The following is a 14,062-nucleotide window of genomic DNA, read 5'->3' on the forward strand; positions in this document are numbered from 1 at the left end:
GTTATGAGTCGGTTCCGACTCGATGGCACCTGACAACAAGAAGACAAAACTAACCAATCCCAGCCTTAAAATCCTGTATATCTTATTTGCATGGTCCCACCCAGTCACTTGGTGGGAATTAAGAAAATTTTGAATAGAAAATCCATATCAAATAAATTCAAGGCATCACAGTCACCCATGGTGGACAGGTCTCAGTTGAGCCTACAGACTGAAACAGACTAGAAAGGAGAGACAGACTACTTAGGAATATTTAGTCACTGAAAACCTTATGAATAGCAGTGGAACACTGTCAGATAGCACAAGAATATTGCAGCAGCATTGGGCTCAAGTGTAGCAATGATTATGAGGTTGGCACAGTACCAGACAGTGTTCCCTTCTGTTGTGCATAGGGTCGCTATGAGTTGGTACTGACTCAGTTGCACTTAACAACAACTGTTGTCAAGTGCCCTTGAGGCAGTTGTGACTGCTAACCACTGTATATAGGGTTTCTGAGGAGTGGCTGATAGGTTTGAAACACCAACCTTGAGGTTTGCAGCCAAGTGCTTATGCTACAGCACCACACCAGGACCCCTAATTTGTATAAATCACATTAAAATGTCTTTATTATTGTTTTTAAGGTTTCCTTAATGATTATTCAGGTATTATTTATCTAAGAAATCACTGCCAGGAAAATTCTGGCTTCCTCAAAAGGAAAATGATAAAAAATATATGAAAAGGTAAAATCACTCTATAATACTTCTAATAGTTGGAATTGCATTTTTTTTAAAAATGTTTTATTGTGAATTATGTGATAATTTTCATGGGAGAATATTAGCTTGACATTCTTCCTGTCGTATATTGTTACATTGCCATGGTTACAATCCCCTCCATGCATCATCAACGAACCAGGTCGTCAGCACGCAGCCTCTCTCTCCCTCTCTGGGTCTAGAGTTCCCAGCTGCTCCATCTCTCCACGTCATTGTCTCTGCCTCCATCTCTAGTGTCACTGTTTCTCTGGGTATGGTCCCGCACTCCGCTCTTCTCCCTTGATGGGTCCAGGGACCTCTGCTCCTAGACTGCAAAGTCAATCACTAATCCCCTACAAAACGTCTACCTTTACATTTCCAACCCTCACATTCAGTCCTGATAACAATTATTCACTATTGTGCCACAAGAGACCTATCCCCATCTCCTTTCATCAGTCCCACCCAGACAGATTGGATATTACTCAGTGGAGATTCTACCTTTCTTCATGCCCTCTGTGTCTACGCGCTACTCTTAAAAGTTTCTTGCCTTTGTAGCACACCCCACCCCCCCATTTTGGGTAGCCAATGTCCAAGTTACTCATCCCTGTCTACTCTGTATGGAGGGGGTGGGAATGACCCTCGCTGTAAAGATTTGTTCCCCCTTTTGAGCTACTGCATCCATAGGTATAGGTCAAGATCATCGAATTTTATCAGATCTCTCTTTTTTTTTCTTTTCTTTCTAATTCTAGTTGAGCTCTCATAATCCAGTCATTGAAGCCAGGTCAAGTGGGTATTATCTGCAAGTGTGGGTGTTCTTATGCATATGCCCTCTCTTATCAGCTGGACGCTTCATTCTCCACTCTAATCCTCTGTGACTATGTCACTGACTCTGGGCTCAAGAGTCCCCAGGTCTTGCTACACTGCTGGCCAACTGGATCTCCACCCAGGTTCACAGGAGTCTACTGAACATTGTATAGGGCTTAGCTCACAGCTTCATAGCTGTTTTTCCCTCACTTCTCCTTACCAGTGACGAACATGATCACCAATCAGAGGAACTGCATTTTAAAAATGTTTTCTCAAACTTTTTTTCTGTCTTTTTCATGTGGTGCAGTCTGCAGAAAACAGAAAAAACCATGTATGTACTTATGTTGCATTTTTTTTAAACTTGTAGGTTTGTTAGAAATTACGGGATTTTTTTTTTTTTTTTTTAATAGTTGCCCTCTGGAAAAGCCATCTTTACCTAAAGTTATAAATATAAATATATATATAAAGTTTCTCATATAAATGTTGAAATGTAGAAAGTATGATTTTGTGATATCCTTTATTTGCCCGAATTTCTTATGACCCTAAACAAGATTGTGGAAAAGGTGATTTCTCAGGAATATGTAGGGAGATTTTAAGAAGGTGCTATATTGTATATAGGAACCCTAGTGGGTTAAAAATTGGGCTGTGAACTGAAAGGTCGGTGATTCAAATACACCAGCCTTAGGATAAAGTTGAGGCAGTCTATTTCCTTAGAGATTTATAGCATGGAAACTTTATGGGACATTTCTACTCTGTCCTATATGGTTGCTGTAGGAATCAACAGCAGCGGGTTATTAATCTTAATCTATTAGGAATTGGCTTGCTTTCTATTGTTCTTTCATTTAATTTTCAGTTATTTTAGACTAAAATTTAATTTGAACTAAGTCAGCCATTTTTGTAAATATCCTTACCCTATAATTGAAGAAAATTTGAAGAGTATTTCTTGTTTATGTATGCAAGTTCTTGATTCCTTGAAATGGTGAACTTAATTCTTCATTTAGACTTGCGATCCCCAGTAACTTAAGCACTGAGCAGCCTCGGGCTTTTGTATTTTGCTAAGTAAACATTAACAGAAAAATGTAATTAACTGAAAGATTGTTGTTAAATGCTATCAGGTTGGTTCTGACCCTTAGCGACACTGTATGAGGTTTTCAAGGAGTGGCTGGTGAGCTTGAGCTGCCAGCCTTATGATTCAAACTGACTTTGCAGTCTAGTTTATTAATCCACAGTGCCACACAACAGGACTCCTAATTGAAGATATGGCTTACTTAAATTACATTAATGAGCTTTTTTATATCTTTAAGTGATCCTATGAATTATAAAAGAAATAAATGTAATGCCATAGTTTTTTTGTTTTTTTTTTACTATTCTGGTTAAATATTTACATTGGAAGAATCAAAGAAATAATATTTCAGAATTTGGGAATGTATTAATGTCTGTTGCTTCATGTCCAACATAAGGAGGTCTATTTCTTTGTTATTACAATGGCTTCATTTGGTGTTTTTTAATGTTGTCCTCACTCAAACCTAAGGATTGTGTTATTGGGGTTCCTATCATTTTGAGCTAGAAAAGTATGTGGGTCAGGGTAATTCATTCTCCCGGTAGAACCTGCCGTCTTTCTTTAAAAAAAAATTAATTCTTAGACTCAAAGTACTAAATATAGTCCATGGTTATCTGTAACTTTTAGCTGCATAAATATGGAGTTCCAGTTCAGAAATTTTTTTACAATTCCTTTTTTATCCCTCAGGGTACATTCTGCTACAAAACCAGCCAGTTACCCAGTAAAGTGGACGATTGAAGAAAAAGAACTGTTTGAACAAGGGCTGGTAAGTAGAGCAATTTTTAATTTATAATAAAGTAATTCTCAAAGCAAATATTGGTAGAGTTATGAATTGGAGAAATTAGTTTGTAGAGCCTGGAAATTGCTTTTTAATTTCATTGATAACATCTTCTGTTTTCTTACTGTTAAAATGATGGTATTTGTAGTATAGTAAAAGAGAATGTGTCTTAAAATATATCTAAATGCTGAAATGGACTCCTGGTGTGGTGCTGTAGGATCAGCACTGGACTGTAAACCACAAAGTCGAGGGTTCAAACCTACCAGCTATTCCTCCAAAAGCCTATACAGGGTCACTATGAGTCGGAACCTACTCGATGGCACTTAACAACAAATGCTAAAATACTATATATTGTATAGCTTTGGGTTAATAGTTAAAGTAGTTCTCCCACAAGATTTTGGTTTTTTTATTAATAAGACCTAAGAAATTGACCTGTGTTTGTCTGCATGGTACCAATTACCTGAATTTAAAAACAAAATTGTTTAGTCATCTATGTTTTCTTTCAAAACACAAAGAAAGAAAACTTGTATGTGTGGTATTATCTGGGTAATCAGCCAAGTTCTTTTTTATTCAGATGTTTAGCATTGTACACACTATTTAAATATCTTAGGAATATAATTGAAGACCAGAGACATTTCCTTTGTATGAATGTGTCATTGAGATCTATTTAAATGCCCAATGTTATATTTTGTTGTTGTTAAGTGCCCTCCTGTCAGTTCCAACCCATAGCAACCATTTATAGGGTTTCCAAGGAGCAGCTAGTGAGCTTGAACCACTGACCTTGCGGTTCAAACTGGCTTTGTAGGTCCTGCACACTAACTCACACCACCACACCAGGACTCTACATGTTATATAATATAATGGGTAGAAAAAATATGTGCCAATTTCTAATTGTGAAAATATTCCTTAAAATTCTGAGGTTGTTTTTTTTTTGTTTTTTTGGGGTTTTTTTAACTATTAAGAGTAGGTTGTATGTATGTTTTCCTTTAAGATATGTTAACTAATGTTTTCCTAATTAATTTTGAATTATGTGTTTTTCTATATTCCGTACAAGGAGCTCTGGTAGCGTAGTGGTTACGGATCAAGCTGCGAACCACAATGTCAGCAGTTCGAAACTACCAGCTGTTCCACGGGAGAAAGATGAGGCTTTCTGCTCCCGTAAGGATTTACAGCCTCAGAAACCCTGTACAGGGTCGCTATGAGTCGGAACTGACTCCACAGCACATAACAACAACAAAAATTATTCCATACAAAAATACATAATTGTATTTTTGTAAAATTGAAGAATGCCAACTGAAATAGCATTATTAACATTTCTAAAGATGATGGAAAATATATATTTTTATAATTAGTCATCCTCATGACCTCTATTTTTGGTGATATTTTCATACAAATAAACTATCTTGAGGGCTTTATCTCTTCCCAGAGTTTTTTCCCTATACTTTCATGATTTTTATATTGGTGTTTCTGCCTGTTATATGATTATCATTTATATGAACTAACTAATCAGTCATTTATTTAAAGTTGCTGGAAATTTCAGGGTTTTGCCCCTTATCAAACACTATCTTTAAATATACATACATATACAAATGGGCTGAGAGTTTACTTTTAGGACTTCATTTTTATAGTTCAAAAATTCAAAGGATACTAATGCTGTAGGTCATGAAGACTTCCTCTTATTCTGTGCCAGCTTTCAGTTCTCTTTATCCGATGTAACCAGTGCCATCTATTCATTGTGTATCCTTCCAGGGAGATTTTGTGTGTACTAAGGAACTTTTGTTTGTAAGGTGGAGGGTCAGAGAAAAAGAGGAAGACCCCCAGTGAGATGGATTGGCAGAGTGACAGGATCAGTGCGCTGAAGTGTGGAAACAATTGTGAGGTTGGCCCAGGCCAGGCAGTGTTTCGTTCTGTTGTACATAGGGTCGCTATGAGTCAGTACTGACTCGAGGGCACCTAACAACAATAACAAGGAACTTCAGGGAGTTCCTGGTGTGGCGCTGTGGGTAATGCACTGGACTGCAACGTCAGTGGTTCGAATTCACCAACCACTTCTCGGAAACTCTACATAGGGTTTCTATGAGTCAGAAACGATTTAAGGACACTTAACAACAACAAAGGGGACTTCAGGAGTCCTGGATTGGTGCTGTATAAGCTAAAGCACTGGATCACAAGGTCAGTTTGAACTACAAGGTTTGTGGTTCAAATTTAGCAGCCACTCCTTGGAAACCCTATACAGAGTTATAAGTCAGAACTGAGTCAATGGCACTTAACAACAACGATTGGGGATTTCAGAAAGTTTGTGGAAGAATGGAATTAGAAGATAACAGAACGCATATTTATATAGACAGATGTATGTAGATAACTGTATATATACATAGAGATACTGGGAATGTTTTCTCATAACAACTCTTGGGGTGGGGGTAGGAAAGCTTATAAAAGTTCTAGGAAACTTTCCATTAACTTTTCATTCTCATTTTTCCATGAACATTTTGAAGCTCCCTCATATACCCAGCCTTTTAAATTTATTGTTAGAGCTCCATCCTAACAAATTATGTACTTGGTAAATGCTTGGTAGTAAGCCAGAACCTTTGTAAGGCAAAACCTGTTGGGAGAAGGAAAACTGATACCTTGAGCTAATAGAATGATAGAGGCATGGTAAAATTATATCCTATGAAAGGTGGAAAACTTGAGAGACCTAGTAAAACAAGGCAGTCCTAGTTCTGGCTTTCACAGGTTTCAATGTATTTGTTTCATCCCAAAATATAGATAACTAATTCTATAAGATGATCCCAGCTAAGTGTTACTTATAAAAGCATTCTTAAATAATTCACTTATGTTGTCGTTGTTATATGCCGTGGAATCGGTTCCGACTCATAGTGACCCTGTACAGGGTTTCTAAAACTACAGCTCTTTATGGGAGCAGAAAGCCTCATCTTTCTCTCACAGAACAGCTGGTAGTTTCAAACTGCTGACCTTGTGGTTCGCAGCCTGATTCGTAACCGTACTTATAATAATTTTCTAGAAATACTTTCATTTTTAAGAAAGCACTTTTACACCAAAACTGTTAGTGAGTGTCAGAAATAAGTAATGTGTATGGATTAAGGTTTATTATTTGGGTCAAATCTTTGAGGATGATTTGCTACCACTAAGTTTGATTGACTCACCTGTAAGTTGAGACTTGGGATCAACTTCTCTGAGTTGTGGCTGTGTTGTTAAGTGCTGTTGAGTCTATTCTGACTCATAGCAACCCTGTATAGGGTTTCCAGGGAGCAGCTGGCGAGCTTGCACTGCCAACCTTGCATTTCAAATGGCTTTGTAGTCTGGCGCATTAACCCACAGTGCCACATCTTGTAAATCAGTCTACTCTAATATATTTATTTATATATAAATATATCTAACTTATTATAAAGCTATATGCGGTAGGACATATAATGGATATTGAAAAAAATGAAAGATGAGTAAAACAAAATGTTATTTTGAAGTTAAATTTGTCTTAGACTTGTTGTTGTGAAGTGCTGTGGAGTCAGTTCTGACTGATAGCCATCCTGTATAGGGTTTCCTAAGAGCAACTGGAGAGTTTGAACTGTCGACCTTGCGGTTCACAGTCCAGTGCTGACCTTACCTTAGACTGTTGTTGTTAACTGCCATTGAGTCGGTTCCGACCCATAGTGACCCTATATAGGGTTTCCGAGGAGTGGTTGGTGAGCTTGAAAGCTAACCTTGCACATCAAACCAACCTTGCAGTCCAGCGCATTAACCCACAATGCCACCCCAGGACTCCTATCTTATATTGTTGTTGTTAAGTATTGTCTGGTCGGTTCTGACCCATAACAACCCTGTATAGGGTTTCCAAGGAGAAAATAGTGAGCTTAAACTGCTGACCTTGGGGCTGAAACTGACTTTGCAGTCCAGGACATTAATCAGCCAGGATTTGCATTAGACTAGGGGTAGCGTAGTGGTTACGAATCGGGCTGCGAACCTTAATGTCAGCGGTTCGAAACTACCAGCTGCTCCGCGGGAGAAAGATGAGGCTTTCTACTCCCGTAAAGATTTACACCCTCGGAAACCCTGTACAGGGTCGCTATGGGTCGGAACCGACTCGACGGCACTTAACAACAACAACAACAAGGGGTGTCATAATGTGTGATGTGAATACTTTACTGCTAGATAATAGAAATGATGGTGCTTTTCATTTAAATAGCTATAAAAGTAATAACTTGTAAATAATTTAGGCCAGTTTTCAAAAGCCTATGTTCCAAAAGAAGACTATGGGCTTTGATTTTAAGAGCCTACATTGTAGGAGGCTTCAATGAAGTGTTCTTTAGAAAAGAAAGATGACTTATTCTTTAATTTTTGTTTTTTAATGTTTCAGTTGTCTGGAATGCTAACAAGTGAATTAAAAACTTTTTTTTCATTTTGATAATAGGCTAAATTTGGTCGAAGGTGGACCAAAATTGCAAAGCTAATAGGAAGTCGTACTGTATTACAAGTGAAGAGTTATGCCAGACAGTACTTTAAAAATCAGGTAAGCAAAGTATAAATATCCTAGTTCATAATGATAATGAAGAAATAAAGTCAACAATCAGAAATATTTCAGGCATTGAAGTCTTACTGTTAGAAGCTTTCATAGTAAAAATTGCATAACCCTTGGAAGACTGTTCACATGTTTATCTTTAAAAACTCCATAGCATATCCTTAGTGTTGTAAGTATTGTGATTAAATATGTAGTCACGCTCCACTTAATTTCAGACAGCTCAATAAAAGAACAAAACAGTAATTGCTCAGAAACATCCTACAAAGCATAAAGTGTGTTACAAAGGGGAAATCATATTTTCGTGCTTCCTTTAGAAAAATGTCTTTGCTTTCTAAATATTTGCATGATAGAAACTTAAAAAGCACTGATTAGAGCTTGTTGTTATAAGTGTTGTCGAGTTGGTTCTGACTCATAGCTACCCTGTATAGGGTTTCGAAGGCTTTAAATCTTTTCAAAAGCAGAAAACCTCATCTTCCACTGAAGTGGCTGGCGGGCTGGAGTCCTGTGCTTATGGTATGGCGTCACCATGCTCCCAATTAGAACTTGTTGTTAAGTGCCATCAAGTCGGTTCTGACCCATAGTGACCTTGTGTAGGGTTTCCAAGGGGTGACTGGTGGGTTTGAACCGCTGACCTTTCAGTTCAAACTGATCTTGCAGTTCAGCACACTATCCTGCAGTGCCACACCAGGTTTCCAGAACTTAGGGGCTGTAAATATGAGTATGATTTTGAAACCTTTTTAATAACAATGAAACTTACAGTTTTAAAGACTTAATATGTAAATATTAATAAAGTGCAGTGTTCAGAAAGCTTTAGTTTTAATCTTTCAAGTAATCTGTGCTGTATTCAAGTATATATTTTTTATATTTAGGATTTTTAAATATATTCTGCTTGGGATCTGTGAACATTACTGTATAGAATTTGGAAATGTCTTAGATGACATTTAGTCTTGTCTTTAATGTAAATAAGGAGTTGTGCCTTGAGTGCAAAATTGTGTTTAACCTAGTGTCAGTAGGGATGTTGTTAAGTGCCGTCAAGTCGGTTCTGACTCACAGGGACCTTGTATAGGGTTTCCGAGGAGCATCTGGTGAGTTTGAACTTCCTACCTTTGGTTTGAATGACCTCACTCACGGTCCAGTGCTTATCCTATAGCACGACAGCAGGACTCTGTCATTTGGGATAGGTGTTAGGTAATGGAATGGATTGAGCATATGTGAGTCATCTCCTTCCTCTTTTAACTAAATAAAAGCATTTACAAAACACTAGATAAGGTTGAAGTATCCTGGAAAAGAGTAAAGCTTAACTTGATTATTCTTAGCCCCATGCTTCTCAAACAGAGACATGCAAAATTCTGTATGTGATGCATCTTGAAAGGTCAGCAGAGATTTTAATACAACAGACTGATACATTATCAAACAGTACAAAATTCTATGTAAATTGTTAGGATAAAAACAGACTTTAAGTAACAAGTTTATTAAAGGCAACTTCAAGCTGTATGCCAAATTTCCTTTTCTCTCCTGCTCCCTTTTATTATTGTCAGTATATTACCACATCAGCTACCCATAAATGTGCGTTCCTGAAATTTTATTGTGGTACACAATCTGTAAGTAATCCCTTGGGTATGCCAGTTATGTATAAGTTTTTCTGAACTGTATATATAAAATTTTTGTCTCAAGTCATATTTACTCATTGACTTTCATTATAGTTTTCATGCTACATTATCAGATATTTATGTCTGCAATAGATATAGAAGAGAATTTCTTGCCTTAAATTATAAGGTTTGTAATATTACAACTGCATTAAATGACTACAAAAAGTTGTTTCTACTGCCTCTGAATTTAAATGAAAGATGATTTTAATTTACGAAGTGGAGATGGATTCCTTTAAATTTAGGGTTCTTTTACATAATAAATGATCAACTGAGATTTCAGATATTCTGAGCCTTTATGAATATTTTAATCTTAGAGAATACCTTAGTATATTAGTTATTGGTTCGTTCTTTATGGTTGATCTGAGCCAGACTTTTAAAAGCTTAATGGTAAAAAAGAAATAGTTCTTATAAATAGATCATGATTTTTTTGGTTGGGAAAGATCATCTGATCATGAATGAGTCAAGTATATTTATGGAAATTTGAAATGGTCATGATCATTTGCATTTAAAATGTAATTGTAAGCCATGCAGAGAAAGCACAATAGAAATGTAATATGCCATTGACTTGTACTTATTTAGTTCAGTATCATTGCATATAGCCTGTTTTTTTATGTACCAGTGCTTAAATTTTATGTATTAATACTTTGGGGGTTTTATCCTCATTTTTAATAAGGTAAAATTACATGGTCTGGAGAAAGAAGCACCAAGTCAGAAGAGCAACAGTGACCTTCAAGTTAAAAATGAGGATGAAAGGACAAAAGCATGGATGCCATCATCATCAGGTTTAAGGGGACTGGCTGATCCAAACTTGAATGCTGTAAAGATTGAAAAGTTATCTGATGATGAAGAAGTGGACATCACAGATGAGACAGATGAGTTAACTTCTCAAACACTCAAAAAGTGCCCTAACAGTGGGCTCTTATTAGACATTCCTGATAGTAAAACTCGGGAAACTAAGCAAGGAGAAGTGATTGCTTCTGTCACAGAGAAAAACTCTTTTTCTAAATCTTCCACAGAATATCTTCAGAATATAAAGCAAAGTGAGGCAGAAACACTTTCAAGCTCAGTAATTGCATTACAGACTGAAAAACAGAGCACTGGTAACAAAAACTCAGATGACTTAAATGATCAAAAAAACTGTGACAAGCATTATGAAAATGGAATAAGAGATGATGTTAGGCAAATATCTTTTCTAGAGCCTTGTGACGTTCAGAAAGATATGAATGATAAAGAAATAATTTTTCATTCTTCCTGTCAAATTGAAGACGAGAACCATGAGGAAGAAGAGCTTAAGCCACCTGAACAAGAAGTAGAAATAGATAGAAATATCATTCAAGAAGAAGAAAAACAAGCAATTTCTGAGTTTTTTGAGGGACGCCAAGCTAAAACACCAGAACGCTATTTGAAAATTAGAAATTACATTTTGGATCAGTGGTAAGAAATAATTAAGACCTGTTAAGAATTTAATATGTTACATTGATAGTGACGCAGAGAGCTTATTATCTTTTTTTAAGTAGGCTAATTTCTCATAGTAAAACTTTTGAAAGCTTTGGTAAGCACTGTCATTTGTAGCTACCATAACCCATCTATTTGTTCATGTTGACCTGGGGAAGGACAGATTATTCTTTTAAGAAGATACTTCTTATAGGACAGTGTTAGGAAGACAATAGAGAACACTTCTGCACTAGAAAAGAACAGCTTTGCATTAAAGTTTGAAGTTGTGGCATAATACCCTATATAAAGCTTCACCAGAATATAGGAATTTTCTGATAAATGAAGTTTATCCCGTAAATTGTCAGCACCTTTTGTTTGAATCATTTAGTGGGAGATAAACCAAAACACTTCCCACCTTATTAACTTAAGTACTCTACAGGTAATTTGAATTTTTCTTAATGGCTTTAGTAAACAATCATTCATTAAATATTCATAATTGTTACTGTTTTTGTCACTTCTCAATTGTATAGGACATTCCTAGAGAACATCACAGTTCCTTATAGTTGGGATTATGCTTCGTCCCTTGTTTTTCTCCTCTGCTAAATCAAAGGGTCTTCTCATTCTATTACAGTAGCATTTTGCTAAACTTAGAAAAGTTAACGATGGAAACATAGCCAGGCTTGTAAAATCAGTACCTTTCATCTTATACAATTGACTTTCGTTATCTTCTCAAATGATTTGTTATTGTTAAGTGCCTTCGAGTTGGTTCCCATTCAAATCTACCCTGTGTATGGATTCTGAAGAGTGGCTGGTGAGCTTGAACCACTGGTTTAAAGCGAGCTTGCAGTCCAGCACATTAACCCACAGCACCACAGGACTCCTTTCAAATCACACAATATTAAATTATTTGTCCTTTAAGGTAACTATATTAAAGAGTGGGAATTTTTTTTGTTTTGTTTTTAAGTCATAGCCATCTCACAGATAGGCCTGGTGTGGCGCTGCAGGATAATGTGCTGGAATGCAAGGTTGATTTTGAGCCATAAGACTGGTGGTTCAAACTCACCAGTTACTCCTCAAAAACTGTATATGAGTCAGAACAACTCGACGACACTAGACTACAACTGCTATCTCACAGATGGTTCAAACAACCAAACCCACTGCCAATTCCCATTCATAGTGACTCTGTTAGGTGCCATTGAATCGGTACTGACCCATAGTGACCCTATGCACATAATAAAATACTGCCTGGTACTGAGCCAACGTCACAGTTGTTGCCATGCTTGAGCCCATTGATGCTGCCACTTTCCAATCCATCCGCTGGGGGTCTTCTTCTTTTTTTCTGACCCTCCACCTTACCAAACATGATATCCTACATAGTGTTTTACAGGGTGTAAATCCTTACAGGAGCAGAAACAGTTCTCTTTCTCCCTTAGAGTGACTGGTGGATTTGAACTGCCGACCTTGGTTATCAGTACAGCACTTATCCTACAGCACCACCAGGCCTCCACCAGGCTAACAGATAGATAGTGATTGTTCTTGTTAAGTGCTGTCAAGTTGGTTCCAACTCATAGTGATCCTTTATAGGGTTTCCAAGGAATGGCTGATGACTTTGAACCACCCACCTTGCAGGCCAGTGCATTATCCCACAGTGCCACACCAGGATTCCTAGGGTTACTAAAAGTACAACTTTTGCCTAAGTGTGGCATTGTAGTAAAGAATACTTGTAAGAAGCAACTCCTAGTATTAAGAGGAAAATAAAGAAATGCAAAGGAGTTTCAAAAAATTCATGAAAAAATAGAATTAAAAGATACTGGAATTTTTCCATAAACTTTTCGAAACTCCCTTGTATGTTCAAACACTTAGTTTATAATATCTGTGCTTGAATCCTGACTTGAGACTTCCTTAGGTAAGGGCTTTAATTCCTCTGACCCTCTTGTTTCTTCATATATGTTGTTGTTGTTGTTAGGTGCCATCTAGTCGGTACCGACTCACAGCAACGTTATGCACAGCAGAACGAAACACTGCCTGATCCTGGGCCAACCTCACTACTGATATATCTTCATATATAAAATGAGAATAATAGCATCTACTTCATAAATTGCTGTCAGGATTGAGGGTGTAAAATAGCATCTGGCATAAGCTCTCAGTAAATGGTACTGCTAATATTAAGTCCTATATTCTTAAATTTTATATAATGTCTAGCATGGTATATTAAATATATTCATTAAATATAAACCTCTTTTTTATAGTCTTTGGGAGCTTTTTGATTCAATTTGTCTAGCATGGTACATTGAGTATATTAAGTAAATATTTTATGATACATAAACCTTGTTTTTATAGTCTGGGAGTGTCTTGATTCCTTTTGGATCTTCTGTAGTATCTCTGTTTTCTGAGAATAAGCACTTAATATTTATTGGCATAATTAAAATCTAATGTAAAACATCTAAGCATTTATAAGATAACTGATTATTAATTAAAATGTTCAGCAAAGTAAGAATAGATTTACCTTCATTATTTATTAAAAAATGGAAAAATAATACCAGGTACTTTCAAGAGTCCCTGGGTGGTACATTACAACTGATATGTGTGACTCTTGAAAGGTTAATGGTTCAAATCCACACAGTAGCATGTTGGAAGAAAGGCTTAGCAAACTACTTCTGAAAAATGGGTGAATGAAAACCCTGTGGAACACAGTTCTACTCTGGCACACATAGGGTCACCACTAGAAATTGGAATAACTATGAGAACTGGTTTTCAGTACTTTGACTGTGATATTTTCAAAGTACTCTGTTTTTATTAAAAGATTCTGGCTTGATTGAATTTGTATATGTAGATAGAAAAACATCTACCTCTCAGATTCTGTGGTAACTGGAATCTATTTAATTAATATTGGATAAGAAATAAAATTACACAAATTGTGCTATACTTGTAAGTGATTACATCATTTAAAAAGATTTTCAGAGAAAAGTACTGTTGGATATTACGTATTAGCATTGTATTTACACATTTACACATTGAGACGGGGTAAAAGTTGAGATATTTAAAATATTAAAAGTTTCCCCAGACAATTTTTTCATG

General features: G+C 36.5%; 1 protein-coding gene across 1 annotated transcript in view; it reads left to right on the forward strand.

Annotated features, from left to right (window-relative positions):
- MYSM1 (Myb-like, SWIRM and MPN domains 1) overlaps positions 1–14,062 on the forward strand; it is a 45,021-nt gene that overhangs the window by 8,501 nt on the left and 22,458 nt on the right. Inside the window, exons 4-8 of the mRNA XM_006862490.1 lie at positions 639–716; positions 1,837–1,860; positions 3,277–3,355; positions 7,794–7,892; positions 10,224–10,984. Of these exons, the coding sequence (XP_006862552.1) occupies positions 639–716; positions 1,837–1,860; positions 3,277–3,355; positions 7,794–7,892; positions 10,224–10,984 (1,041 nt within the window). The remainder of the gene's footprint in view (positions 1–638; positions 717–1,836; positions 1,861–3,276; positions 3,356–7,793; positions 7,893–10,223; positions 10,985–14,062) is intronic.

Source organism: Chrysochloris asiatica, unplaced genomic scaffold, assembly GCF_000296735.1.
Source record: "Chrysochloris asiatica unplaced genomic scaffold, ChrAsi1.0 scaffold00048, whole genome shotgun sequence".
Taxonomy (NCBI): Eukaryota; Metazoa; Chordata; class Mammalia; order Afrosoricida; family Chrysochloridae; genus Chrysochloris; species Chrysochloris asiatica.